This window comes from Xiphophorus couchianus, chromosome 14, assembly GCF_001444195.1.
Source record: "Xiphophorus couchianus chromosome 14, X_couchianus-1.0, whole genome shotgun sequence".
Classification (NCBI taxonomy): Eukaryota; Metazoa; Chordata; class Actinopteri; order Cyprinodontiformes; family Poeciliidae; genus Xiphophorus; species Xiphophorus couchianus.
In genome coordinates, this window is record NC_040241.1 from 24387422 (window position 1) to 24414674 (window position 27253).

The 27253-nt window shown below is 40.8% G+C and overlaps 3 protein-coding genes across 4 annotated transcripts; all 3 read left to right on the plus strand.

Annotated features, from left to right (window-relative positions):
- The first annotated feature begins 191 nt into the window (after positions 1 to 191).
- On the plus strand, positions 192 to 3325 carry wdr55 (WD repeat domain 55). Its single transcript, XM_028038720.1, has 4 exons — positions 192 to 756; positions 1239 to 1345; positions 2163 to 2432; positions 2517 to 3325. The coding sequence occupies exons 1-4, from the start codon at positions 226 to 228 to the stop codon at positions 2851 to 2853; spliced, it is 1245 nt and encodes a 414-aa protein (XP_027894521.1). The 5' UTR covers positions 192 to 225; the 3' UTR covers positions 2854 to 3325.
- Positions 3326 to 3552: 227 nt separating this feature from the next.
- On the plus strand, positions 3553 to 12592 carry psip1b (PC4 and SFRS1 interacting protein 1b). Of its 2 annotated transcripts, none has more exons than XM_028038693.1 (13): positions 3553 to 3681; positions 4457 to 4571; positions 4650 to 4714; positions 4792 to 4927; positions 5408 to 6358; positions 6491 to 6646; positions 7688 to 8791; positions 9555 to 9643; positions 9729 to 10500; positions 10543 to 10929; positions 11028 to 11129; positions 11359 to 11539; positions 11954 to 12592. In XM_028038693.1, the coding sequence occupies exons 2-13, from the start codon at positions 4488 to 4490 to the stop codon at positions 11965 to 11967; spliced, it is 4041 nt and encodes a 1346-aa protein (XP_027894494.1). In that variant the 5' UTR covers positions 3553 to 3681; positions 4457 to 4487; the 3' UTR covers positions 11968 to 12592. The 2 variants fall into 2 exon arrangements, with proteins under 2 accessions (XP_027894494.1, XP_027894495.1); XM_028038694.1 differs by lacking the exon at positions 3553 to 3681 and adding an exon at positions 3697 to 4198.
- A 1905-nt stretch (positions 12593 to 14497) lies between these two features.
- LOC114157618 (uromodulin-like) lies at positions 14498 to 18028 on the plus strand. Its single transcript, XM_028038722.1, has 8 exons — positions 14498 to 14720; positions 14802 to 14936; positions 15023 to 15210; positions 15299 to 15450; positions 16133 to 16378; positions 16466 to 16628; positions 16745 to 16828; positions 17328 to 18028. Exons 1-7 carry the CDS (start codon positions 14513 to 14515, stop codon positions 16826 to 16828), a joined length of 1176 nt encoding a protein of 391 aa, XP_027894523.1. The 5' UTR covers positions 14498 to 14512; the 3' UTR covers positions 17328 to 18028.
- Positions 18029 to 27253: the final 9225 nt, after the last annotated feature.

Sequence of the window (27253 nt, forward strand, 5' to 3'; positions counted from 1 at the left end):
TTATCCTCCTGATTGTGTGTTTTTCCTCAATACTCCGTCGTAGAAACCCAACAATAAAGAGTAGACATCATTTTTCAATGAAAACTTAATGAATTCATATTTTATCTGTTCATTTAGCTTTGCTTTAATGATTTTTTACTGTTAGTCACTAGAGGTCAGTATCTGAGGTTGTTCTCGGAGACGCTCCTATATTTAACTGTAGAAGAAGAAACAAAGCAAAACAACATGGCAGCCTCCGCACAGCATGTTGGACCCACTTCTGAAGAGGCAGACCCACCTGAATGTAACCGAACAGAACCGAATAACGATCCCGGAACATCAGAATCAGAGTCGGAAAGACTGGAGGAAGATGCGGAGGAGGAAGAGGAGCCTCCCGGCCCGAAGATCCGGGAAACCCCGCAGGACATCCAGCTGGAGGCCATCGCCAACACGGTGGCTCTGCACCCCAGCAGGGACGTCTTGGTGTGCGGGGACGTGGACGGGGACGTGTACGCCTTCTCCTACTCCTGCACGGAGGGAGAGAACCGGGAGCTGTGGTCGTCCGGGCACCACCTGAAGTCCTGCCGCCAGGTGCGCATCTCGGCGGACGGGCTGAAGCTGTACAGCGTGTCCCGGGACAAGGCCGTCCACCTGCTGGACATGGAGCGGGGGCAGCTGGTGTCACGGATCCGGGGGGCCCACGGGGCCCCCATCAACAGCCTGCTTCTGGTGGACGAAAACATGCTGGCCACCGGAGACGACGGAGGCACCCTGAAGGTCTGGACATGGACACTGGACAGAAACGCTGGGGAAAAGTATTTACCCCCCTACAGATCTACTGTGGTTATGAAGGAGAGTTAAGATAAGGAAAACAAGAAAATGTGAGGGCAAAGTCAGAATATTACCAGAAAAAAAAAATAAAAATACATGAATAAGGTTGTAATAATTCAAGAATAAAGTCATAATATTACCAGAAAAATCATAATAGTACGAGAATAAAGTTATTATTTTATCAGAATAAAGTTGGAATATTAGGAAAATGAAGTAAGGCTGCAATTAATAATTATTTTAATAATCGATTACTATATCGAGTATTCTGATGATTATTCGAGTAAGCAGATATAAAAATTGGCAGATTTTTTATGTAACTACTTAAGCCTTTTTTCATGCAATATTAAAAATACATATGCAACTAAACAAATAATAAAATTTTTTAAACAAGAAGATAAACATTTTATTGCGTAACATTTTCTGTGCAGGTGTGGGACATGAGGAAGGGAACAGCCATCATGGATATGAAAAACCATGAGGATTATATCAGCGACATAACTGTGGACCAGAACAAGAGGATTCTTCTCACTGCCAGGTAATACACACGTTTAACTGGACCCGGATCGCAAGTCCAATATTTTTATTTTTAAAAGTGCACAGTATATTCTGTTATAGTTTTTCACAGTATATTATTAATTTTGGGGCCTGCCATAGCAATGCATAGGAGAGCAGCCGATGCAAAGCTCATTGCCAAATTAAAATGTTTACATCCTGAATGGAGTAAATCATTGTTAGTCAACATGTTAGTGATAACTCGTCCTTGTTGTAGTCTTACATGATAGTTACTCTATATGCCAATGATATAGCCATAATGCTAACTTTAGCCTGAAATAAACATTCTAGCTAATTTTTGATATATTACCTACATTTAGTGAACTAAATGGAGTAAGTGAAAGTAAGTCCACATGCTAGTAATTCCCCACATGCTAGCTACAGAATTTAAGCTAACCATAGCATCTTAGCTAATTTTAGCTTATATACTAATGTTTGCATAATAAATGGGGTAAGTCAATTTTTGGTTAATATGCTAACGCTACGCCACATTGTTAACTACATTTTAACTAATATTAGCATTGTTGCTAATTTCAGCATCAGAACCCCTGGTTGGACAGGCCCCTTTAAATTTCTTCAGAAATGTTCTAGTTATTAGTATTATTAGTTTAATTGTTGTCATTGTTAAAACTGTTTTTTTATATGTTTGTTTTAAAACTTTAAGAACTTTTACTCTGTGAACCTTGTTTCTACTCTGGTCAGTTTCAGAAACAGGACAGATTTATGTCGGAGTTGTTTTTGGTTTCTCTGTGAAAGCCTGATTCTCTTGCTGATGTCCAATGTGACTGCTGGGTTCTCAGTGGGGACGGCACCATGGGCGTCTTCAACCTGAAGCGGCGGCGCTTTGAGCTGCTGTCGGAGTACCAGAGCGGCGATCTGACCTCGGTGGCGGTGATGAAGCGAGGGAAGAAGGTGGTCTGCGGCTCCAGCGAAGGAACCGTTTACATCTTCAACTGGAACGGCTTCGGAGCCACCAGTGACCGCTTCGCTCTGAAGGCGGAGTCGGTGGACTGCATCGCGCCAATTACAGAAAACATCATGTGCACGGCGTCCATGGACGGATACATCCGGTTAGTTAAGTTACTGCTAACATAATAACTCAAATCATCCTTTAAGGGTTTAACCATTAACATGGCCTCCCTGTCTCCTGTCAGAGCCATCAACCTTCTCCCCAACCGGGTCATCGGATGCATCGGGCAGCACGTCGGCGAACCCGTCGAAGAGATTGCCAAGTCCTGGGACTCCCGCTTCCTGGTCAGCTGTGCCCACGACCAGCTCATCAAGTTCTGGGACATTTCTGGTTTGCCCAAACTGAGCGTGGACGAATACCGCAAGAGGAAGAAGAAAGGTGGGCGGATGAAGTCGCTCACCAAGAAGGCCCTCGGCGACAATGACTTCTTCTCTGGACTTGTGGAGGAAACTGAGAAAAAAGAAGAAGAAGAAGAACAGGAAGAAGGTGATGATAGCGACAGCGACAGTGGGAGTGACTGAAACGTTACTGCGCCGGCGGACATTTTGTTCAGAGTGTGGAAAACTTGTTCATGAGTTGGCATGAGCTGCTGCTTTGGTTCTGGTTCAGTCCAATAAATGAGTCAAATGCTGGGAAAAGAAACAAAGAAGTGACTTTAAACTTAATAAACTACTCTGACAGACAGGCTCTGCTCCAGATGGGTCACTCACTTTACTTTGTACAACTGATGAAAATTCATTTTGAAAATGTTGTGAAGATGTTGAAAAGTTTAGAGTATAAAGATTTTGAGTATCAGTTTCCAGTGTTGGCCTTTATGCAAAAGAAACTAACACTGCCATTACTCCAACTACAGACCTCAAAGGAGTCTGTTGTATTTTATGTGTTAAATAAATAAAAAGTACTTCATAACCATGAAATGGAAGTAAGATAATACATGTTTTTCAAGATATTTTACCAAATAAATCTGAAAAGTTTTGAGTTTTTTCATCTTAACCCTTCTGAGTCTTAAAGTTGTTGAACTTTAAGTGTTTTGGTTCTTTAATAATTGCAGTGCATCAAAAAACAATGTAAAAATATATTATGACTTCACTTTTATATTTTTCATGGTTTCAGACATTTTGTCAAGGTAGATAAAGTGGTTTTGATATGACGCAAACACCCCCCAAATCTGTCGACGGTTGGTACCGACCACCGGACGTTGGTACGGTCCAGGATGGCGGGAAAAACGTCAGCGACTACGTCACAGGAGTGAATGGGCCAATATGGCGGCGAGCGTCAGAATGTAGCTTCGCAACGAGATGTTTTACTTAAACTACTGTTGATCCAAGAAGATTGTCTTTTAGTTTCAGGTGAGCAAACGGAAATGCGAACATTTTATAAAACCACAACGACTATCTGAAGCGTTTCCGTTTAGACTGACTGACGATTAGCACACCCGCTAGCTAGCTAGCTAGCAGGTATGAGTGTATTTGTAAACAATGAGTGAAAATGATGATACGAAGCGAAACCTGCTGAGTTAGACCGAAAGCTCCCTCTAAAAACGGATAATCCTGAACCCTCAGGTCTGTAACAGCGAAGAAAGCGGGGAGACGAAGCTGTTTCCACCGATTATGTGGAGTGTTTGGTAAAAGTCTACATCGGTTTGCTAACTGAAATTACGACATTTTAAAGCTAATCCGTAAATATGTAAACAATGTAAACAGAATATGGTCCACAAAGTTAATATGCTAACGAAGAGACAGGTGGTCAGGAAAAGCTCTCAGTGTTCTCTGCACCTGTAGAGCAGATCACAGGTAAACGGCACACCTGGCAGCTAAACCAGCAAAATGATGACATCACATGTCTGATCTGTTCAAATAGCACAAGGTTGGTCAACCTGTGGGAGAGCAAATCAGCAACCAAACTTTCATTACTGCTGTTATTTCTGTAAACCTTTTGTTTTTGCTCAACTTGATGCTCCGTTCATGTTTCACTGATGTTGTTTGGTTTTACCTGCTTTAGATTAGTTATTAGAACAAACAAGAAACATGATTTTAAATGGCAAAAATGTATTGAAGAAATCACTAAATTAATAAATGGACGCCATGAATCTGTGGTCATCACTAATATCATATCTGTTTTCAGCTTTCCTTAAGTCGCTTTCTGGAGCAGCAGGATGTCCGGAAAACTCGGTAACCCTCTGAAGGCCGGCGACCTGGTGTTCGCCAAGATGAAAGGCTTTCCTCACTGGCCGGCTCGGGTAAACAAGCAGACAACACAGCCTTCATCACACACAGCTGTTCTGACCTGGGATGCTTTAACCCGTCTGTGTTTGTAGGTCTGTAAATCAGAGAACGGCTACCGGAAGCGAGTCCCGGTCTACTTTTTCGGGACCCATCAGATGTATGTTCTCTCAGCAGCCAATCAGATTCTTCCCTCTGTGTGCGTCTTTAACCCAGCTGTGGTCGTTCTCTCCCCAGCGGCTCCGTCACGCCAGAGAACGTCGCTCCGTACGTCGGCAACAAGCTGAAGTACGGCAGCGGCGTCCGCATCAAAGGCTTCGCTGAGGGGATGTGGGAGATCCAGAACACGCCCGGCCTCGGCAGCAAACTCAAGGTGAGTTCAAACTGGCTTCTGCTTAAAATGTATTTATTAAATTTATTTGACAGGTGCAGACACACAGACAAACTAAATACACAAATCTGGAACAAACTTCCAGAAAACTGCAGAACAGCTGAAACACTGAACTCCTTGAAGTCTGGACTAAAAACCCAGCTGGTTAGATCTGCTTCTGGAAGATAATAAATGAAACATTGAGCAAAATATTTGATGTGTAATGACGGCACTTGACAAAATGTAAAAATGTTTTCTGGTTTTCTCAGTTGTTGACAGTGTGGTGTTTCATGAAGACTCTACACTGTATTTTAGTGTTTTTATGATGTTTTATTAGCGCTACAGCTTTAGCTATGATGCTCCACTTGGGTGAACTATAAAATGTTATTGGAATTGGTTTGGGTTTATTTAAAATGTAATGAACACAGAGATGGAAAAGAGGATTAAAGGATTTTTACAGACTCTGTTGTGTTTTCTCTACAGGTTCAACCAAAGATCTGCACTAAAAATACACCAGCAAAACCAGCTTCTTCTTCTACTACACTCTCCAGATCTACTCCTGCAACCTCCAGAAAAACTCCTGCAGCTAAAACTCCTGATGGAAAACCTAAAGGAGCTTCTGCTCCCACTAAGTCTGAGTGCAACACTAAACCTGCTTCAAGCAGAAGCACCCCGAGTCGAGCTTTGGGTGAGAAAGAAAGTTCAGAGAGATCCACAAGAACGTCATTTCGATTGGCTCCAGATAAAACAACCCAGACCAAACCAGATCTGGATGCTCCAGATCGTCCTGCAGCGACAAGATTCTCTTCCAGATTTACTCCTGATCAACCTGTAGAAACAAAGCAAGATAAAGAAACACTAGACTGTACCACAGCTACAAGATCCTCGTCTAGATTAGTTCAATCTGTAGAACCAAAACTAGATAAAGAAACTCATGTGGAGGCTATAAGAACCTCGTCTAGATTGTCTTCAGATGAAAACATGAACTCTGCACTGGGCAAAGAGTCTGCAGAACCTCCAGCAGCTGCAGGCGGGTTGTCTAAGTCCGATCCAGATGACTTCACACAGTCTGCAGAGCGTAGAGAGGTTAGATTAGAGTTAACCAGGTTATCTTCTACAGAGTCCAGTCAGGGTGAAGACTCTGCAGATCAGACTGCATCCAGGTTAGCTCCAGATAAACCAACAGACTCCAAACTGGAAAAAGAAACCGGAGAAGAAGATACCACAGAGTCCAAACAGGTTAAAGAACCAGCAGAGCAGCCGGCTGCTACTAGAACCTTATCCAGATTAGCTCCAGAGAAACCAACGGGTCCAAAGCCGGATCAGGAAGCAGGAAAGGTCGCTGCGGCGACGAGAAGCAGGAGGTCGGCGAGCGGTGGGTCACTGGCTGAACGGTCGACCGAAAAGGAAACTCCAGCTCAGACTAAAGGAGAGGTAGGAACCAAAAATGACTCAAATCTGCAAAGAGTTTTGAACATTAAGGCAAATTAGATCTAACATGCTGGACAGACCTGATATGTTCAGTTTCTGCTCAGCTGTAGTTTTTACAGTTTCATTTCCCCTCAGGTGAGATCAGGAAGAGCTTCTTCTGCCTCTGATGGAAAACCTGCAGCAGGATCGACAGGAAGTAAACCTCAGGCCAAGAAGGAAACGGCGAGCAGCGGCGCGCAGGAAGCTGCTGCAGGACGAGTTTCCACCCGGAGCAGAGCGACAGAATTAAAGGTGACTGCCAGCCTCATGAAAACTGTTTCCTAATTTATAAATGCAGCTGTTTGTGAGACTTAAAGTAGTTAGAATGGGAAAAAGAAGACATCAATAAATCCAATATTTACATTTTTACTTGATTGTTTTTATTTTGGAAAGAAGGAAGCAAACTCTTTGATTTTGAAGGGTTAAATTTGAATATTATCTGTTGATAGAGTTCTCTTGTTAGCTCAGTAATGCTACGCTCTGCCATCAGCTGTTGCTAACGCTACGTGGGATAACGCCTGCTCAGTGGTTGCTAAGTTACAGACACAACAACCAAAAGCAGTCATGTCAATATGTGTGCATCTTAACGATGCCTGTGTCTGTTGTTGGCCTCCAACCTGAACACACTTCCTCTGCACAACCTGCTCCTGGCAGAGCTGATCACCAGGAGTTTCTGCTCTGTGTTTAGTTCAGAGGAAACCTGTGACCAATAGATCTGCAACAACTTGATTAGAGCAAAGCAAAGGAGCTCTACTGTTAATGTGTCAAGATTTATATTCAGAAACTTTTATTGTTCCTTAAATGGAACCAAAACTTAATCAAAACGGTTAATATAAATTATGTAAATCAGTTTCAGGAACTGTTTTTTCTTCTTCTTTTACAGACAGACTGGAATAGAGAGGGATTATATAAAATATTAAAATTGACTCAAAAAAGCTCTGTTAAGTTAGAGTGACTTCAGTCAGAGGCTCGGAAACCCTGCAACACAGACGGCTACAGATGGATAACTTACTGTACTGATGCTGCATGACTTTCTGTCTGGATGAATGAACAGAGAGTCGATTGTCCTTCATTAAGCTTTCAGAGGTTCCCACTTCTGATACCGACATCTGAGACACAAAGAGAAAAGCTAAATATGATGTAAAATAATAAATGCTGCAGATATTAACATCGGATCATTTCAGCTGCAGTTAGACTCAGCAGCTCAGTGAGTTTAATAAAGAATGAATTGAGATTTCTTGTCCTGGAAGCTGATATCAGTGTTGAAACGTATCCGCTCTGTTTCCTCGGCAGCTCAGTGACATTCCCGACTTACCGCCTTCCAGGAAGAGGAGAAAAGATGCAGGAAAGGTAAAGACCCAGGAGGCCAAGAGGAAGAAAGAGGAGAAGGACGAGAAACTGAGTCTGAGCAGCGAGGACAGGATGAAAGATCAGACTGAGAGTAGAGCGTCGAAAAGAAAGATGGAGGAGGAGAAAACCGAGGAAGGAAGAGAGAAAGTAAAGATGAGGAGGAGCAAGAAAGACAAAGAGGCAGGAGAGAAAGGAATGAAGATGAGAAGAGAAGAAAACTCTGAGGGAATAAATAAGAGGAAGGCAGACGAAGAGACAAAAACATCTGAGAAAACTAATGAGACCCAAAAGGACAAAGCAGAGGAGATAAACGAGAAACACAAAGACAAAAGAGAAGAAATGAAGGTCAGGAGGACGGAGGGAGAGAGGGATTCATCTGAGGAGACAAAGAGAGGAGAGAAAGACGAGGACAAAACAGAGGAAATAAAAACGAAAAAAGTTCAAAAAGAAGAGGAGAAAACTGAAGCAACAAAGGGAAAGAGAGCTGAGGAGGAAGAGAAACATCAAGAAAACCTGGAAGCAAAGAAGACGAGGAGCGAGGAGGAAGAAATGGAGGGAAAGATGAGCAAGAAAAGCAAGAAAGAAGAGGAGAAAATGGAGAACAAAACCAGAAAAGCTGAGAAACCCAGAGAGAAAACAGAAGAAAGAGGAGAAGGAACGAAGGTCAGGAGAGCAGAGAAAGAGAGAAAAGAGGAGGAGGAACGAGTGAAGACCAGGAGAGGTGAGAGTAAAGAACAGAAGGATGACAAGAAAACCAAAGAGAGAAGGAAAAGAAAGAAAGAAGAAAAAGATAAACCAGAACCAAGCTTAGAGAAAACGAGAGAAATGAAGCAGAAGACGACAAAAGATACTGATGGAGAGAAAGATGTGAGGGAGGAGAGAAGGAGAGAGGAGAAAAAGAAGAAGGTACAGAAGAAAAGAAAACAGAAGAGCATGGGAGAGGAGGAAGAAAAGAGAGGACTGCAGTCTGCAAGACGAGAGGAAGAGGAGGAGGCGAAGAAGAGAAAGGATGGAGATGAAGAGACGGCAGAGGAGAAGGAAGACGAGGTAAAGCTGCGATTTGTTTTCTGGCTTCCAGCGTAGAAACGCAGAAATCATTCTGGACATGAAATGAACTCCATAGGTTTACAAAACAGACACAAATATAGAAAATAAATCTAATGTAGCATTTCTAGAAATTAACCCCAAAATTTACAAAAACTCCCAAAACAAAGATGGAGAAGGAAAGCAGAGAAAAGTTAAAGACAGTAAACACAAATGTCTTCCTTCCATTGACTTTACCGGATTGTTTTTGCTGCGTTTGTCACAGAACATGCAGCCGTGCTGCTGACCTGCTCAACAATTAAACAGGAAGTACAAAAATCACCAAACTGAAATTATTCATGTTTCTTTTTATCCCTCAGTTAAAAATGCAAAAATATGTTGTGAAATATTTCTCCATTACCTTCACAACACAATAACTAAAACATGTAATATTTTACATTGGCCTCAATGTTTACAGTTATTTAAGTTTTAATACGTTTTCAGTTTTTAAGCCTATAAAATGTTTTAATTTATTCCCAGCAACAAAAGTAAGAATTTCCCTTTACAAGTTTCTCCAGAGGTAATGGATGTGTGTCAGTCTGTTAAACAAATGATTGTGGCTCAACTTATTACAAAATAAAAATCTAATAATAAAAATAAAAAAGGCTAACTAAAGAGCCATTCATGAATTGCAGTCAGGGGCCACACAAAAAGGATCCAAGGGCCACAAATGGCCCCGGGCCACACTTTGGACACCTTTCTAATTTCTAACACTTTGAAACACCAGAGGCAGGAGCAGCTGGCGGCGCGGAGGGAGAGTCTGATCGAGTCGCTGAGAGACCTGCTGAAGACGAAGGAGATGACGAAGAGCTCCCAGTAAGGAAGACGAGTCGCTCTTCATCCGTCCCAACCGGTCCAGTGAAGGCCTAACTCCTCTCTGCTGGGTTTGTGTTTCCATCAGGGACGGAGGAAAGACTGCAGACAGGAAGACGCCGCCCAAAGGTGGAGCGGAAAGACGGAAAGGAGAGAAGACGGACAGAGGAGGGAAATCGTCCACCAGAAAGTCAACGAGCGAGACGAAAGGAGAGAGAGCGTCCAACCAAAGAACAAGTTCAGACATGAAGACGGACAGACAGAAGGAAGAGAAGATGAATGAAAGCACCAGAAGAGACAAGATGGCCACCAGGAAGTCCACAGCTGAGAGGAAGAAGACAAGTAAACGAGTGGAGAAGGATTCAAGGCAAAAGACGACGGTGGAGACGAAGGGGAGTGAAGACGGGACGGAGAGAGGAACCAGGAAAACCACAGAGGACAAGACTGGTGGGAAGGAGGAAAAGATGTCCACTGGAGGATCGGCTGTGGAAGTGAAGAAAGATGGACAGAAGGTAGAAAAGGACGAAAGGGAAGAGAAGACCAAGAGCAAAGAAGAAGACGAGACGAAGCAGCAGAAAGACGAGAGGAAGATAATCGGAAAGATCGTTAAAGCCAATCAGGGAACGAGGATCCATGTGAAGACCATGATGGGAGGACTGACCAAAGGATCTGGAGAGGAGGAGGTGAAGAAGAAGAAAGAGGAGGATGGAGGGAGAAAGGAGGAGGTGAAAAAGACTTTAGAGATGGAAAAAGAAGAAAAAACAGAGAAGGCAGCCAAGAAGTCTGATGCTAAAAACTCAGAAACGGAGGAGAAAAAAGCCAAAAAGGAAGAGCAGAAGAAAAGCGAAGCTGAAGAAAAGGTGACAAGAAAAAAGGAAGAGAAGAACGAAGCTGAAGACAAGATGACAAGAAAAAAGGAAGAGCAGAAAAACCCGGAATGCAGGAAGGAAACAGAGGGGATGAGATTAACACGGGAACAGAGGAAGAAACATGATGGTGAGTCTCAGGAAAAGAAAAAAGAGAGAACGAGATCGCGGCGACTGGAGGAGAGTAAACCGCAGAAGAAGAACAAGGAAGAGAAGAAGAGTGGGGCCGACCGAGCGCAGACTGCGGCTGAAGGTTTACGGATTGAATCTGCTGCCAAAGACGCGGCGCCAGCGGAGAAGGAGGCCACTGAAAGAGAGAGTCCGACCGGGACGGATCAGGAGAACTCCAGTTCCACGCTGACGGACTCGACTCTGCACCGGATCAACGGAGACCTTCGCATCTCTCTGAAGACGGACAAACCTGTAAGACAATTTTACCAGAAAAAAACAAGTGAAATAAAACAGCCTGCTATAAAACTCCCACCACAGTGACAGCAGTGTGGTGGTGTTTCTGTCTCCAGGACATCAGGAAGTGTCTGTCGGCGTTGGACCAGCTCAACATGCTGTATGTGACGTCTGAACACGTCCAGAGGCACAGCGAGCTCATCGCCACGCTCAGGAAGGTAAACCTGAGTCACATGACCGGGAAAAAACGGAAATATTGAGGTTTACTAGCTTACACCACTGGGCAATTGTACAAAAACACTTTCTTTTTTTTTTGTTGACAACTTTAGTTTGTGAATTGAAGCTCCTAATTATGAAGACCTTCTTCTTTTAGGACCTTTTATCATCATTCTTAGTTGTTTTTTGGTAAACCTGGTGTTTGTCCCTCTGACCGCTGTGGATGCCTAGATGCGGTACTACCGGGCCAACCAGGCCATCATGGACAAGGCCTCCATGCTCTACAACCGCTTCAAGAACGCCTTCCTGGCGGGCGACGGCGAGGAGGTGGTGAGCGCCGCCTTCCTGCGCTCGCTGCTGCAGGAGAAGGAAGAGGCGAGCGAAGGAGAGGTGGAGAAGCTGGAAGCAAAAGGTAATGAAATGAAATGTTCATGACGTTAAAATAATAAAATATTAGAAGAATCTGAACTTCAAAACTGGTTGAAAACGAGATTCTTCTGAATATTTTACATGAGATTCTGTTTCTTTAATCTTTTTATTTCCTCGTGTTTTAATTATTTCTGATCTTTTGTTTTTAATCATATTTTTCTAAATAAAAACATTCTTTGAAATCTGTGGCTGTTAATACAAGTAGATTTAATAAATGCTATTATATTTACTACTTTTATGATTAATCTAATTGTTTATGATCATGTTTTATTCAGATGAAATTTGTAAAATATACTTTTAGCATTTTTATTTAAACATGTATCAGTTATTGATTGTAAAATAGAAATCATGTTAATAAAAATAGATATATTTTGCTGCTTCTTGTTGTCATCTCCAGTGGATTCCTCCTGAGACCCGGACCGGACCGGACCGGCTCTGATCCCGTCACAGCAGCTGCTGTAGTTACTGCTGGACGTCCTGCTGTATTTTATGTCCCAGTGGAAACTGTAACGCCTCCATGTGTCACGTCTCCCACTTTGTTTCTGATTTAATCTTTAATTTCAGTCAGCAGCATTAATACTGATTTAAACTTTTAGAGTCTTTTTAATTAAACTTTAACTAAAACACTGAGTAACTTGTGCTAATTTTTACTTCCTGTGTAAAGTTCCTAATCTCACACTTGAACTCCTCTGGTGCATTTGGCCCATCTTGCCCTCAGAGAAGGGGCTGATGGGAAACGTAGTTGTTCTTTGATTTTATTTAAACGTATGAATGAGACATAAAGCATTAAACCCGGGCAGGATGTTGTAAACCCGACAGAACGGTGCTGCAGAGACAAGTCTGTGTTGTTTTTGTAAAAATCTGGACTTTCTTTTTCTTTTATTTTTTAAAGTTGCTGCTTCTTCAGGTGTTTTTATTTGTGTTTGTTAGTTTTCAGTAACCTGTCTGTGACCGACTGCTGCTGCTGTCTTGTAAATCTGTATTTTTCTGATGTTTTTCCACAAACTTGATTGAATTAAAATCCTAATCAGTGCCTGGTTTTTACAGAACATGTCCTCCTTTGTACAAAGTGTTGATTTTAAGACGGTTTTGCTGAAACTGCTTCTAGTTTTCATCAGAATATGAACCTAAAGTTAAAAAAATATTAATACTCCTGGCAGATTTAAACTTGTAATTTAAGAATGAGTTTGTCTAATCAGAAATGATGAAACAATAGAAATGCAGGACAACGGCGGGTTTTATTTATTAATAAAAACTGTAATTATTAATAAACTCTCCAATGATCACAAGGCCTCTCTGCCATCACCCTAATCTTTTCAGATAAAACCAAGTCAGGGCTTTAACTAGACCTCTTTAAAACTTTAACATATCCAGCTAATAGAAACTTGTATATAAATTGAAAAAGTCTTCACACCTTATCAGTTGTACCAGTCTGTTCAGTTCAGCTAAAAATGAACTGATTCATGTTCATAGTTCAACTCTCCTTGATTTAGTTCATGTTCATTTTTCATATTTCACCTGAAGTAAAGACTTACAGGATGCAAAACAGCTGGTGTTGTTTGGTAGATCATCGGTTTGCGGTCACTCAGCGGTCAGCTGGCGCTGACCTCCAGGGAAAATGAAAACATAAAACTGATTAAATGTTCAGTTTCAGTCTGAGGATTGTTGTTGAATTTTTATTTTTTCTCTGGTGTTCATCCATGATTCACCTGAAGATAATTTCAGCCAGTGGAGCTGTTCTCAGTCGGTTGCCATGGCAACAGCAGGTGTGCGTGTGGAGAGCCGACAGAGAGAGAGAGGAAGAATACTGAGTGGTTTTTGAGCTGTTTTTCTGTAACTTTTGAAAGTTCAATAAAAACTTGACTAACTGCCTCAGTTTTGTAGAACATCACAATATTTACAACAGTCATCAAATAGAATGAAATACTTAATAAACAAACTTTGTCTCCTACAGCAGCATTCATGTAACATTAAATCAACTGTCCAATGTTGGTTTAGTCTGCTGTTACATTTGGACAGAAACCAAACTGTTGAAATATTTTAGCATCTTTAAATGAAACCATATTTTATATAAATCTGATCAGAAGTCCAAGTGATGCGGCCATTTTGGATTGCTGCTCATTCTGCATTGGAACTGTTGGTTTTATAGACATGACTCCAGCTGTAGCGGCTGGTCAGTGCAGTCCAGTCCGTTAACACATTGATGTTTTGGACAACATGACTCCACCATCAGCTCTGTCTCCTCTAAAATAACCAACCCTGACACTAAAAACAAATTACCACAGCTCAAGTCCAAGTCTCTTTTCTCAGCACATTTCTGCACAACCGGTTCAGTCTCTTACTGGCATGACGGTAAAATGTTGCCCAACCCTTACCAAAGCTGGCGTCAGGTTGACTTTAACCCCCCGTTGGAAAACACACAGAGAGAAGGAGAAAGCAAGTCCAATTAATGTTTTAAATGTATTACTGGAGTTTAAATTTTCCACAACCTTCCCCAGGAAAACAGCAACTCTATCGATGTTCCGTTTCTGACAAACTGGACATTCCTGGAGTTTCTCTCAGTGTTTCCTCATTCAGTCACATTCATGCCTCTTTTCTGTCAAATCAAGCTGTTCCCAGTCTGCAGGTGTATCTTCAGGGTGCCGTCTTCACCTCATGACTCTGTGAACTATGAACCAGGTGACACCGGCAGAGGCGACCAGACGGATTAGCATCCACAGGGCGGACATCTTTTCCAGCCTCCTCTGAACGGTAAGGCCAGATGCAGTTTCTGACTTTCTGCCTCAGTGAACTCGCATTTAGCTTCTTCTGAAAATATGACAAATTAAAGAGAATGTCAAAACGTCAGAAACTGGGTTCTCTTCTGAAATATAACTTCATGTTTCATGGTGTTTGATGCCTCGTGACGTCAGCTCTGATGGGAGATGAATCCGTTTATTGATCATTGATTGTCTCCATGTGGAGCAGCTGTACCCTCCTGAAGGAGGCGTCCTTCTCCTCCTGCGGCGTGGACCCAGAGCCCTACATGGCCGCCTGCACAGACACTTTGTGCCGCTATTCGGATCTGGACGGCCTGAGCTGTCGGTTCCTGGAGGCCTACGCCAGAGCCTGCAGCCTGCAGAGCAGCGCCGCACCGGAGGACTGGAGGTCCAAGGCTCAGTGCTGTAAGACCTGCTGCCCTCCGTCTGCTCCATGAATCTGCTGCTGCTGCTGCTGCTTTTCACAGTAATGCATCTGCTCTGCAGCGCCCCCTGGGGCCGTCTGTCAGGACAGGACCTGCAGCGATCACGAGTTCTGTGGAGAGAAGACAGCTGGAGGAGAAACTCGCTGCTTCTGTCGGGCCATTTTTGCCTCCAAGTACAGACAGACGAACTCTTTGGGTAGGACAGCTGTGACCTGAGAACAGGCCTGAATGTTTGGAGGAAACCCTCTGACTGCCTCTCCTCACCAACGCTGTAACCTCCAGGTGATCCGCCGGTCTGCAGGCAGAGCTCTGCTTCTCTCTCTCTGGTCGGGTGTCTCCTGGAGGACAAAGGCATCGACTACTCTGTCTTACAGCTCAAAGATCCGACCTGCAGAGGTCAGATGGACCAGCAGACCCACATGGTGACCTTCAGCTTCAACAGCACCGACCTCTGTGGGACTGAGGTCACGGTGGGTTCACGCTCTGCTTCGGGACCTTGATGTGGAGGCAACTTTCACAGGTCAGCTTTTGGTACGGAGTTAATGTTTCTGTTTGCAGACCAACAACAGCCAAACCATCTACAAGAACACCATCATGACACAGAACCTCTCCTCTGGAGGAATCACTCGCCAAGACCAGGTCTACATCGGGTTTTCCTGCGTTGAGACCCAGCCGGACATACAGACGGTGGCTTTCAGGATCAAAGACAGGTGGGTGTTGATCCCATCAGGTAAACTTGTGGTTTTAGTTTCAGAATCAGGTGAAAAAGATTCAGTAAAACATTACAGAATAGTTTGGTCAGTTTCTGTAGGAATAGATTGATATAACAGAGTCCAATCCTTTCTCTTTATGATTCAGGTCAATGTGATTTTACAGATTTGGCCAAAAGCTTAAACACTCTATGAAATACTAGATGTAGCTACGCTGTCCTATCATAGATATATGTTGCATAGAAAACATAACTTTGAAGAGTTGGAAGCTTTTAGACTCCTGTAACTTGGGTCGTTCCTTCATCAGCGTGTCTGTAGCGTAAAGTTGAGCTGAATGCAGTTTGGTTCCCCTACGAGATGAACCCGTCGTCATAGCAACATCGTGACGGCCCACAGCATCTGTTGACGAGGGCAGTGATTGGATGTGGCCTGTGAACAAGCAGGAAGCAGAGGGGAAATAATGGGAGGCAAAACAGGTGCAGAAAACCAAGACATAACAAAACCTACTGGAAAGAAAAGAAGCTCCGGTTAAGCTGACGTAAAAACTGAAACACCAAGGAGACGACCACAGCTAGCATCTCCATATGACAGTACAAACCTGCTGGATGCAGAAAGCAAAGTAAAATCTTTGAGCAGTCAGAAGTAGAAGCAGACTCCTGCCAGCTGTGTGTGTCCTCTGCAGCTCTGTGGTTCAGTTCATCTCATCCGGACCTTGGAATTACTCTCTGACCATGAAGGCCTACACCGACGCCAACCGAACTCAAGCTGTGGCCTCAAACACCGAAGTTCGTCTGAACCAGAAGATCTGGGTGGAGCTGGACGCCGACGGCCTGGATGAAAGCCTGGTTGCCGTGGTGATGGACTCCTGCTGGGCGACGGACCAGGAATCGGCCAGCGCTAGCCGTAAACATTACCTCATCGAGAACGGGTGAGACCGCTGCCCATATTCAGCCTCTGTGACCTTTCTAACCTCTCTGATCCGACCACCAACGTTTGATTTGACGCTTGTGAGCAGTTGTCCAAACCCTGAGGACCAGACGGTGAGCGTGGAGGCAAACGGAAAGGGAACCTCCAACTCCTTCTCCTTCAACATGTTCCAGTTCACTGGGAGCTCTGCTCAGGTCTACCTGCACTGCAAACTGCAGCTCTGCATCAAACAGGAGAACACCTGCGTCAAGGTACAGCTTCTCTGAATCTCACTCACCTCAGGATGTTTGACGCTAACACACTATGAGAGACAAAGTTCAGCTTTGACAGTCATTGAAATGCAGACTTGTCTGTCCTTCACTTCTAGACGTGTGGTGGAACTCGGAGTTTCAGATCTGTCCGGTCCCAGTCTGGAGCTGCTGCCTTCATCAGCATGGCTTGGACTGCCTAGGTAAGACTGTCTGTTATTCTGACATATTATTATTATTATTATTGTTATTCACATTTATAATTGTTCCTTCCCATTAATCCTTTAGTGATTATCTCAGATGGGGTCAGTGGATCAGTAGTTTGAACTCTCCACTAGGGGTCGTAACTAGTCGTCTAGTTTACGGTAACACCGCTGGATCTTTAGACACGGTTGCAGGATCATGAAAATGAAAACCTCAAACTCTGATAGTCGTCACATCAATGGAGACAGAAATAGAAATGGACAAAGTTCCTGATGGATGGGAAGAGAGACCAAGCTTGAACTTTTTACAGGGTTTGTTTTTGTGACAAAATGTTGGTGTTGAGCTTTTTAAAGGAAGATTTCCTGAGTTTTGCACATAATGTTTGAGTTATTAAAATATGAGGGGAAAAACTTTTCATCATCTTGTAAAGCTGATGTCCAGTTGAACCACAGCAGTTTGTGAAGTCTGGTTCAAACTTTGCTCCTGTTGTCTTTTCAGGTGAAGGACCTCAAACTCCATGAAGATCCAGTCTGTGGACCGGTCTGTGGACCGGTTCTGACCCAGACCCGGGTGTTATGAGGAAATCTCTGACACATAGCGGTTCTACTGCTGAGCGTTTCTTTGTTATAATCAAATGTGGTGAAGGGAAGTGAGTGAAACACTAAACTAATCAGAGTTTATAGTTGGTCTTCAATGAAAGAAGCTTTTTGATTCTCACCTTGTCTGAGCTCAACACATTGTAGATGTGAAACATCCCATAATGCACAGAGGAAAACAGAGAGCAGAATGAGGCTGCAGTGGTTCACAGTGAGCTTCAATGTTTCAGTCAGCTCTACAATCAGGAGGAATTTGATTTCATTTCTAGTCTCAATGATCAGTAAAGGTTTAGCAGGGATTGGTGGCTGTTACTGAGCCGTTTTTCTTCTTCTGAAGCTGAAATTTACAGAAACTCCAACATGACGTTTGTAGGTTGATGTCAGTTTTTAACATCTATAAAATTATTATCAAGTTGAGTTTTCAATTCAGAAAGTTAAAGCAGAGTTTTAACTCTTACAAATGTAAAACTGGAGCACTTCCCCCTCTTGTGGCTACAATATGTATTACATACAAGCTTTAACTGGTCATTTGTTTTAATTCTTCTAAACTTAGACAGAATAAAAGCCATTTGAGGTCAAATAAATGATTTTTTTTCCCATTCTGCTTTCGGCCTTTTGTAGTTTTTCTTCAGTCTTTGGATGGATTGTTGTTGTTTTTTGTTTGGTTTTCATGTTGGACATCTGATGTGCGGCGGCGACATAAAGATCAGCACTTTTGATTTCTAATCACTAAAATATTAAAGTGTGCAATGATGATTATTAATCAAACATTTTTAGTTTTTATAATAACTACTTTGGATGATGGTGATTAAAGTTGTAATTCATGTTTTAATCAGCAAATAAACATTAAAAATAAAAGTGTGTATTTGGTCTTTTATTCATGTTGAATATCCAGGTCGGCGTGGGATATTTATGTATTTAGATTACAAAAGGCATTTATTTGACAAGATAATCAAAGTCTTTATTACTAAAGGTTTTGTTGAAATTTGATCATTTTGATGGATTTAGATGAAACTGACTGTTTTAAGGTCAAAGTTGTGTAATTGCATGAGAGCTGGAGCCGCATCAGGCCGGCAGGGCTGCATTGACCTTTGAACTCTTTGAAGAATTCATGAGCTACAACAACATTTCATTTCCCATTAATAAAGTGGTTTTGAATTCAAATTGAATTTGAAAAGCCTGCATGTAACAAGTATGAATAGTAATCTAAGCTTTAGTGAAGTTTCACAAATCACCTAAAGGTTTCACAAATCCCAAACATGGATTAAAATATTCTGTTATTAGAGCAGAATAATCCAGTCCAGGTTTGAAGAGTCCAGGTGTTGTAGTTTTTAACCTAGAGCCGATTAAAGATGCGGAAGGTGGTGAAAAATTGGGTGGAATCGCCCTTTAGTCTTTTCTCGAATCGGAACCAACTTCAGCTTGGTTCTGCAGACCGGGCTTCTCTGCTGGAGAGAGAAATATGGAGATTTAATTCATGACTCACTGGCAGGAACAGACGGCCAGACGAGGCTTTTCTGTCTCATGACCGTCGTTGAGTTTGTAATAATCGCCTCAGAGGCTGTTTTCTGTTCGGACCAGTTAGAAAAATTATCTAAGTTCATTTACTTGTGAGTTTATTTGAAAGGTTATGTTTTCATATGATTATTTTGTGTGTTGTTTACTTGACTCCTTTTCTTCTGTGAAATACTATTAACCATTTTTAGGATGTTTGCCTGGAGGCTAGAGAAGTTTGCACATTCCTGTGTTATCAGCTACATGTGTAACTGATTAGTTGTGGTCAGCCATGCCCTTGTAAGGGCATGTCCACAGAAGGTTCCAGAACACCCTGTAGAAAAAGGTCATTGGTCAAATTCTTTGTGTGACTATGTGAAAAAGCCCAACCTCCTTCCTTGTATTTTCTAATAAAGCCAAATGCAGACAAAGATCTGGCAGAGTTGATCCCAGACAGTGTTTGACGGCGGCTTTCCGCGTCTCGGATCTTCCCTCCTTTTCTGCAGAAAAGACAATTATGTCTCTGGTTGAATCTTTGCAAGTTAGGAATTAAAATAAACCTATCATTTGGGGGCTTGTTCAGGGATTCCCAACATACCCACCGCTGACGGAAGGAGTAAGACGCGCTGAAATCTGCCGGCAGTATTCTGAAAAGTCCCAGGGGGCAATTTCCTCGCTGGGCCAGTGTCCTAGGTCAACCTCCTTCTGCCAACGGTGGATTGACGGGACTCAAAACCGAGACAGAGCAGGATTCAACCAAGTAAGTAAATGGAATGTTACGGGCGGTTTTCAAGTCCCCCGTTTGACGTCAAGAAAAAAAACGGAAAGAATAAAAAACACACGTAGGGAAAGGCAATAAATGTGATACCTAAAAAACAGTGGGAAAGGTGAGTGGTGGGCTTGTTGGGGATGATTATCAAGAATTCTCCACTCAAATCATTTATTGAATTTAGTCCAAGCGAGAATTACCACAACAAGAACTTGGCCACCACCCTACTCTTCCTATCCCCCGTTCTGTAGAGTCCACCCTAGGTGTGTAAAGAACGGGATGAACACACTGTAAAATATGGGTTTTTGACACGGGAAGGAGAAAAGTCTTAAAGGGGATGAGAAGTTAATGTGTCAGATGGAGCCAGGAAACTTAAAGTACCTGACTAAATGGAAAAAGAAGTACGGTGTAGATGGTGTGTTGAAAGTAAAATAAAGAAAAAATGTGGTGTTTCGGTTTTAAAATAAGGGTTAAGTAAAAAACTGGTACCAGAAAACAGGAAATTATTGGTTATTGTTAGATTCTAACATAAGTTTGAGATGTCTCTTTATAAATGTGCAAGGTATTTAAAACAGGTTCCTGAAGACTAGAGTTTAAAATTAATTAAATTAAAACATGAAAAATGTTAACAAAACATTGGAAAATTCCTGAAGCTTCAGTAAAATTTGATAAAAAATTAGAGTAAAATTTGATAAAATAATGAGGACAGACTGAAAATTGGTGACTGATGAAATTTTGACTGACTACAAATCTGACCAGTTGTTTTGTGTTTTTGTTTGTGTTACAATTCATGTTGGTGTGAAAGAGTGTGTGTAATTGGAGATAAAATACACCTTGGTATTTTATGTCATATAAATACAACGAGAACGTAAACAGCACCTCTGTAAGTGGATGCCACAGGCAGGAATTTCTCACTTGGAACAACCAAGTAGAAGCAGAAACAGAGCATTTTTTAGTGCTGTCTCATGGTGCAAAGTTTCCAGTTTTTAGAACACCCTATGTGTTAAACTGGACTAAATTATTCAAATTAAGCAACAACAGCAGTAAGTGTGACCTGTAGTGTAAAGATTGGAAGGTTATTGAAAGATAGAATCCTGATAAAATAAAACATCTGAACAAATTGAAAATAAAAATATGGGTTCTAAGGCTAAATAAATTGGTAGAACTACAGGATGAAATATAAATAAATAAAGAATAAGCCAATAAAATGAGGTCACAGAGGATTGTGGAAATGATGTATTGGCAAATTAATAGATGACTAAATGAAAAATAAAGTAAATAAATAAATAGATAAATACATAAATGATTAGGTAGAGAAATAAATAAAATAGAAAATGTATGTAGAATTGAGAACTAAAATATTAGATAAAAATGTTAATTATTCCTTCTAGGCTGAGAAGGTAGTAGTAAAAATAGAATAAAATACAATGAGCTACAATGGGACCTTTTTAATGAGTTGAGGATAAAGAAAAAACAGAAAAGATCTTCAGAGAAACAGGCTCTAACTGTAAGAGGAATTGATCAGATAACAACAAACAGCAGCATTCAGCTGATTCTAGATAGTTTCACAATCAGTCTTTTTAAACTGACCAAAACTTTAAGATAGATAAATATTATTAAATCTACAGGACTTATTGATAACTAAGACAGGATAAATTAGAAGTAACTCTCTTGTTAAATAGAAATTGATTAAATACAGAAAGGTTTGCTAAAATTTACAAGATTTGTTGTTGAAGGATAACATTAAGTTTGAAATAACTTATTGGTTAATGAAAAAAGATCATGTGGAACTATTGTAGAGAATCAATACTAAACTGTAATAAGAGATGATTGAAAAGTGCCTACAGAAAGAGAGGGCTGCAAATAAAATAAGAAAATAAGAAAATAAATAAATAAATAGAACAAAACAGGAAAAAGCGACAAGTATGTTTATTTAGACAAGAGAATAATGAAGCCCAGGGAGGAGTTGCAACCCCCACTCACAGCAGCTCAGCAGGGGAGAACAAGAAGAGCTGTGCTGTAACTTCTACCCCCACTAGATTCAACTAACCAACATGTGAAGCCTCTTTACAAAACACTAGTATATGTGTTTTTAAGTATAAGCAACCCCAAATTTTAAAATTAGATGAAACCAAAACATATCTGATGATTCAAGTGCCAAAACCTAATAAAGCAGTAGAAGAATTAGGAGTTCCTCCTGAAATCCTTATTGACTCTCTTTCCTGCCATAAAATCATTCCCTCCAAGAGGTGAAGGAAAGTTCATATGGTGGGTTAAAGATTTGTTTTGTGATCTGACAATAGAGATTGCTCAGACTAGTGTAGTGACCTTAAAACATAAAGTGTGAAATCTAAAAGTACAAAGGATTTAATTAACCTTTTTTCCTAAGGAACATAGAGATTGGCTGTTTAAATCTTAGGGTTTTGTTTGGCACCGTAGATTATAGGAAGATGTAGAGAGTCATTACCATCACATAAGGCAGGATTTTGATGTAGTTTTAGTTTCCTAAAATTCAGAGAACCATTTTCTCTTTAGTGCAGGTTGTTTAAGCAAGCAAATACATAGTGAGCAATGAAATAATGTGGAAAATGTTAAATGTAAGTTTTTAGCATCAAAACACCGAGTCTAAATTGGTAAACATGCTTTGTCAAACATGAGTTAAAATTCTTTGTAAAATGAATTATTTGAAAATCATAAGAGTAAAATGAAATAATGAGCTTTAAAACTGTAATGTGAAGTGTTTTGGGAAAATAGAGTCATCTTGAAGGTTTAAATCATGCTGAAATAAATGATTCTGTTTGTTTTGAAAGTTTACCTATTAGGGAAAAGGGCAGCATTGAATTGGGTAGAATTTCTCAGGTAAAATTATGAACCTGTTTCATCAACATCTTTATTTAAAGTAGTAGAAATTATGTTATGGGTTTACCTTTTATATTACTTAATTAGATTACTGAAACTTATATTACTTAAACAAAATATTTGAAGAACATGTCTGATCTGTACTAAACACAAAAGTGAAAGGAAAGATATTGTCTGGTGAAATATATATTTATTTTAAATGGATTTGACTTGTTCTCCATTAAAGATGTTCTGACAATGGACTAAAGTATTTTGAAACCAATAGATAACAAATTTATAGTGATAATGAAGCATATTTTGGTTAATTAACTTGGGGAAATAATTATAGAAATTAAAAATATTATTGTGCTAGCCATTTTCAGAGCACTAATTTAATGGATTAAGAATGTTTTAAGAAATGTTTTGAAGAATCTGTTATTGATTAAGTTATCACTAATCAGTAGAAGTACTCAGGTGGGTCTGAGATGTGGGATTATAATGATTTTTCTAAACTTGATTTTTGTTTTGATTTACATCCATTTAAAATGACTTTGAATAAAACTTTAAATTCTACTACCAGTAAAAGGCCTAGAGAAAAATTGGTGTATTTTGAAAATGTCTGGATTTGTTAAGTTATACATTGACATTATAATTACCCCAGGTCTAACTCTTTTGAATCTTCATTTAAGGAAAGCATGTAGAATGTTTTAGACAAACTACCAGTAAAATCTAGTTTGTTCTATAAAAGTAATTTAAACTGGACTGTTTAATTCACACTGATATTCATTGTTTTGATGGTAAATGTAAGCTATACAACTACGTCTTTAAGCTTTTGTTATTGTTTTGTTTTTGTTCAGTCTTATATTACAAGATTAGTTTAAAATGAAGATCTGCATATGCTTAACATTCAGGGCAAACATTAATTTAGAACCTTGTCTTTTGAAGCAGGTGATTACAGGGTTTCGGTGTTTTCCATTTGTTGGAGGTGTAGTATATAATAATTGAAACGTAAATTGAATGGATCACATCCACCATTTAATAAGCAGAACTGGACAAGTAGGAGATAAGGCTTCACATGATGAGTTGCTCATGGCTTTCTACACACAGACTGGCCTAGAGTTCAGAGCTCCAGACCTGACTCTGGACTCTACAACAAAAGCTGTTGTCTCTGAAGAAGAGTGCGACTGCTTGGAGAAGCGGTTTCACATTTATTCCGACGATAGCAGCCACAGTGGGAACGAGCGGTGGAGAATTCACTCGGACACAGAGTGAATTGAAGATATTTGTGTTGAATACACAAATGAATGATGCCTTTGGAAAATCTGATCTCTGTTTTGTCATTGTAGTTTTGCAGCTGTTTTTCTGGTGCCCTGTGGATGTGGTCTCATTCAAAGTCTGCGTTCTTTGATAAAAGATTAAAGTAATTCCCCTGATGGAAAATAACAAAGCCAAATTTACTTTTTTAAGTTAAGCCATTGTTTGATTATGCTGACACTGATGAAGATGACACTAGAGAATGTTGTACTTATATTTCTGATGCTAATCAAACCCATTTTGATGAAGCAATGTCTGCCTTGAAAAACCTGCAACAGGCCATGTCACAGGATGCAGTTCCCTCACGAGGAGATGTTTTTTCTTGGCTCATATATGGACCATGGTGGCATCTGCTGTTGAAATTAATGATGCTTCTTCTTATTATTCTTTTCTTGTTTTGTATTTTTACTGCCTGCATTATTCCATGTTTAAAATCAATGATAGCCAAAACTGTTGGAAATGTTATGTATCAGTATCAACTTGTTGCCTCCATCTCTGAGGGAAACTCTGATGTCTAACGTTGTGACCATACATTGAAAATGTGCCAGCAAGAAATGTGTTTTTGATGTCTGTGTTAGACTTCATAAATAATGATATGAAAAACAGGAGGGAATGTTAGAAAAATGATCTAAGTTCATTTACTTGTGAGTTTATTTGAAAGGTTATGTTTTCATATTATTATTTTGTGTGTTGTTTACTTGACTCCTTTTCTTCTGTGAAATACTATTAACCATTTTTAGGATGTTTGCCTGGAGGCTAGAGAAGTTTGCACATTCCTGTGTTATCAGCTACATGTGTAACTGATTAGTTGTGGTCAGCCATGCCCTTTTAAGGGCATGTCCACAGAAGGTTCCAGAACACCCTGTAAAAAAAGGTCATTGGTCAAAATCTTTGTGTGACTATGTGAAAAAGCCCAACCTCCTTATAAAGCCAAATGCAGACAAAGATCTGGCAGAGTTGATCCCAGACAGTGTTTGACGGCGGCTTTCCGCGTCTCAGATCTTCCCTCCTTTTCTGCAGAAAAGAAAATTGTGCCTCTGGTTGAATCTTTGCAAGTTAGGAATTAAAATAAACCTATCAGACCAGTTTTTCTGATCTCTGCTCTTCATGGTCAGCCGGCGGTTCTGTTGCGCTCAGCAAATAAACATTAAAAATAAAAGTGTGTATTTGGTCTTTTATTCATGTTGAATATCCAGGTCGGCGTGGGATATTTATGTATTTAGATTACAAAAGGCATTTATTTGACAAGATAATCAAAGTCTTTATTACTAAAGGTTTTGTTGAAATTTGATCATTTTGATGGATTTAGATGAAACTGACTGTTTTAAGGTCAAAGTTGTGTAATTGCATGAGAGCTGGAGCCGCATCAGGCCGGCAGGGCTGCATTAACCTTTGAACTCTTTGAAGAATTAATGAGCTACACCAACATTTCATTTCCCATTAATAAAGTGGTTTTGAATTCAAATTGAATTTGAAAAGCCTGCATGTAACAAGTATGAATAGTAATCTAAGCTTTAGTGAAGTTTCACAAATCACTTAAAGGTTTCACAAATCCCAAACATGGATTAAAATATTCTGTTATTAGAGCAGAATAATCCAGTCCAGGTTTGAAGAGTCCAGGTGTTGTAGTTTTTAACCTAGAGCCGATTAAAGATGCGGAAGGTGGTGAAAAATTGGGTGGAATCGCCCTTTAGTCATTTCCCCAATCGGAACCAACTTCAGCTTGGTTCTGCAGACCGGGCTTCTCTGCTGGAGAGAGAAATATGGAGATTTAATTCATGACTCACTGGCAGGAACAGACGGCCAGACGAGGCTTTTCTGTCTCATGACCGTCGTTGAGTTTGTAATAATCGCCTCACAGGCTGTTTTCTGTTCGGACCAGTTTTTCTGATCTCTGCTCTTCATGGTCAGCCGGCGGTTCTGTTGCGCTCAGTTTACAGGTCCACTGCGCTGCTGAAATCTGCCTGACTGGGCGGAAGTGAGGTCAGGAAGGAGTTTGATATGACGCAGTTTGAGACTCTGCAAACCAAGGATGCTGCTTGCTGCGCCCTTTTGGCCGACCAACGGAGGGGCCACTGGGAAGGCCCCAGTTAGCCCCGTATGCCAGTCCGTTCCTGGTAGAGACTGGATTCTAAACTGGGGCAGAAGAAACATTTGAGCTAATAACTGAGAAACTGAAGTAACATTATAAAACATACTGAGCTTATTTTAGTTCAGCATCAGTTTGAAATGTTACCAAACAACAAACTGTGAGTCACATCTGCTGTTCCTTGGAGCTCCACCTGTTAATTACCAGGTGTAATTATTATTATTATTGTCTTCATTCTTCAGCTCATCTTCCTCATATCTGTGGTATAAATTTGAGGCAATGATGCCTTTTAGGATTCACTGGTTTTATAACCCATTACTGGACAATCCTCTGTAAATGTCCTCTGGTTTCATGAAGGAAAGGTGGAAAAACAGTTGAAGCCCAAAACAAATGTCATGTTGTGAGAAATCACTGAGTTATTAGCATCTGGTGTTTTAATACATGGCTGCAGCTGTGCTCAGTTTTCTGGTTCAGTGACATTCCTTTGCAGGTGTTTCTGTCTTACCATCAGTACAAATAACTGAACAGAATGAGCCCGGGGCAAATACCTGTCCCAGGTGTTTGGCCAATCATCACCGTCCCCTCCTCGTCTCCAGGTTTATTTAATCCGGTGACGCCAGCAGAGACCAACAGAAGCAGCAGCATCCGCCGGACAGAGACGCCAAATCGGCCCAGCAGCTCTGGTCACCAGAGAGCCACCTTCATCATCACCTTCATCATCCTCCTGTAGAGGGTAAGACCCGCTGGACTCTCTTCTGCTCATCCATGGAGACATTTCTCACAGAAAACCAAATTCTCTGAGGGGGAAAGAGGAAACATTCACAGCAACAGAGCCACGTAGAAAAACAACCGAAGATTATTACCATCTATTTGCAAAATCACCACCACAACAAGCTTTTAACCATAAATTCTCCAGATGGAGGAAACTTTCACAAAAACTTTGTTAAAGTTTCATAAACTTTATGTTGACAGAAATTGATTTGGAGAAATTTTACTTCCCCAAATTGTAGCTATGTTACAAAATTTTTTTTTTTTCAATTTGGTCCAAAATTTCCACATAAATTTGCATTTTGGTGCATCTGATGATGAATTGTTAAAATATGATTCATGTTTTGATCAGTTACTTTTTACCAAATGCTTTTCTGCTCTTAATTGAGTCGTTTCCTGGACGGAAACTTTTTACTTTTACTTGAGTAAAAATATGTTGAACTATTGCTTCTCTAACTTGAGTAAAATTTGTGGTGTAAAGTTACCCTGAGAGCTTTATAGAATCAGAAACTTTGACTTTGATTCTCTGAGCTTCTATGCACCACAAATCTGGAAC

Excerpts from the sequence above, each read along its gene's own strand:
- wdr55 (XM_028038720.1), top strand. The coding sequence starts at position 226 with ATGGCAGCCTCCGCACAGCATGTTGGACCCACTTCTGAAGAGGCAGAC. Across the intron at positions 757-1,238 it reads ACGACGGAGGCACCCTGAAG|GTGTGGGACATGAGGAAGGG; the intron begins GTCTGGACATGG and ends TTTTCTGTGCAG. Across the intron at positions 2,433-2,516 it reads TCCATGGACGGATACATCCG|AGCCATCAACCTTCTCCCCA; the intron begins GTTAGTTAAGTT and ends GTCTCCTGTCAG.
- psip1b (XM_028038693.1), top strand. The coding sequence starts at position 4,488 with ATGTCCGGAAAACTCGGTAACCCTCTGAAGGCCGGCGACCTGGTGTTC. Across the intron at positions 4,715-4,791 it reads TTTTTCGGGACCCATCAGAT|CGGCTCCGTCACGCCAGAGA; the intron begins GTATGTTCTCTC and ends TTCTCTCCCCAG. Across the intron at positions 4,928-5,407 it reads GCCTCGGCAGCAAACTCAAG|GTTCAACCAAAGATCTGCAC; the intron begins GTGAGTTCAAAC and ends TTTTCTCTACAG.
- LOC114157618 (XM_028038722.1), top strand. The coding sequence starts at position 14,513 with ATGTGGAGCAGCTGTACCCTCCTGAAGGAGGCGTCCTTCTCCTCCTGC. Across the intron at positions 14,937-15,022 it reads CAGACAGACGAACTCTTTGG|GTGATCCGCCGGTCTGCAGG; the intron begins GTAGGACAGCTG and ends TGTAACCTCCAG. Across the intron at positions 16,379-16,465 it reads CATTACCTCATCGAGAACGG|TTGTCCAAACCCTGAGGACC; the intron begins GTGAGACCGCTG and ends GCTTGTGAGCAG.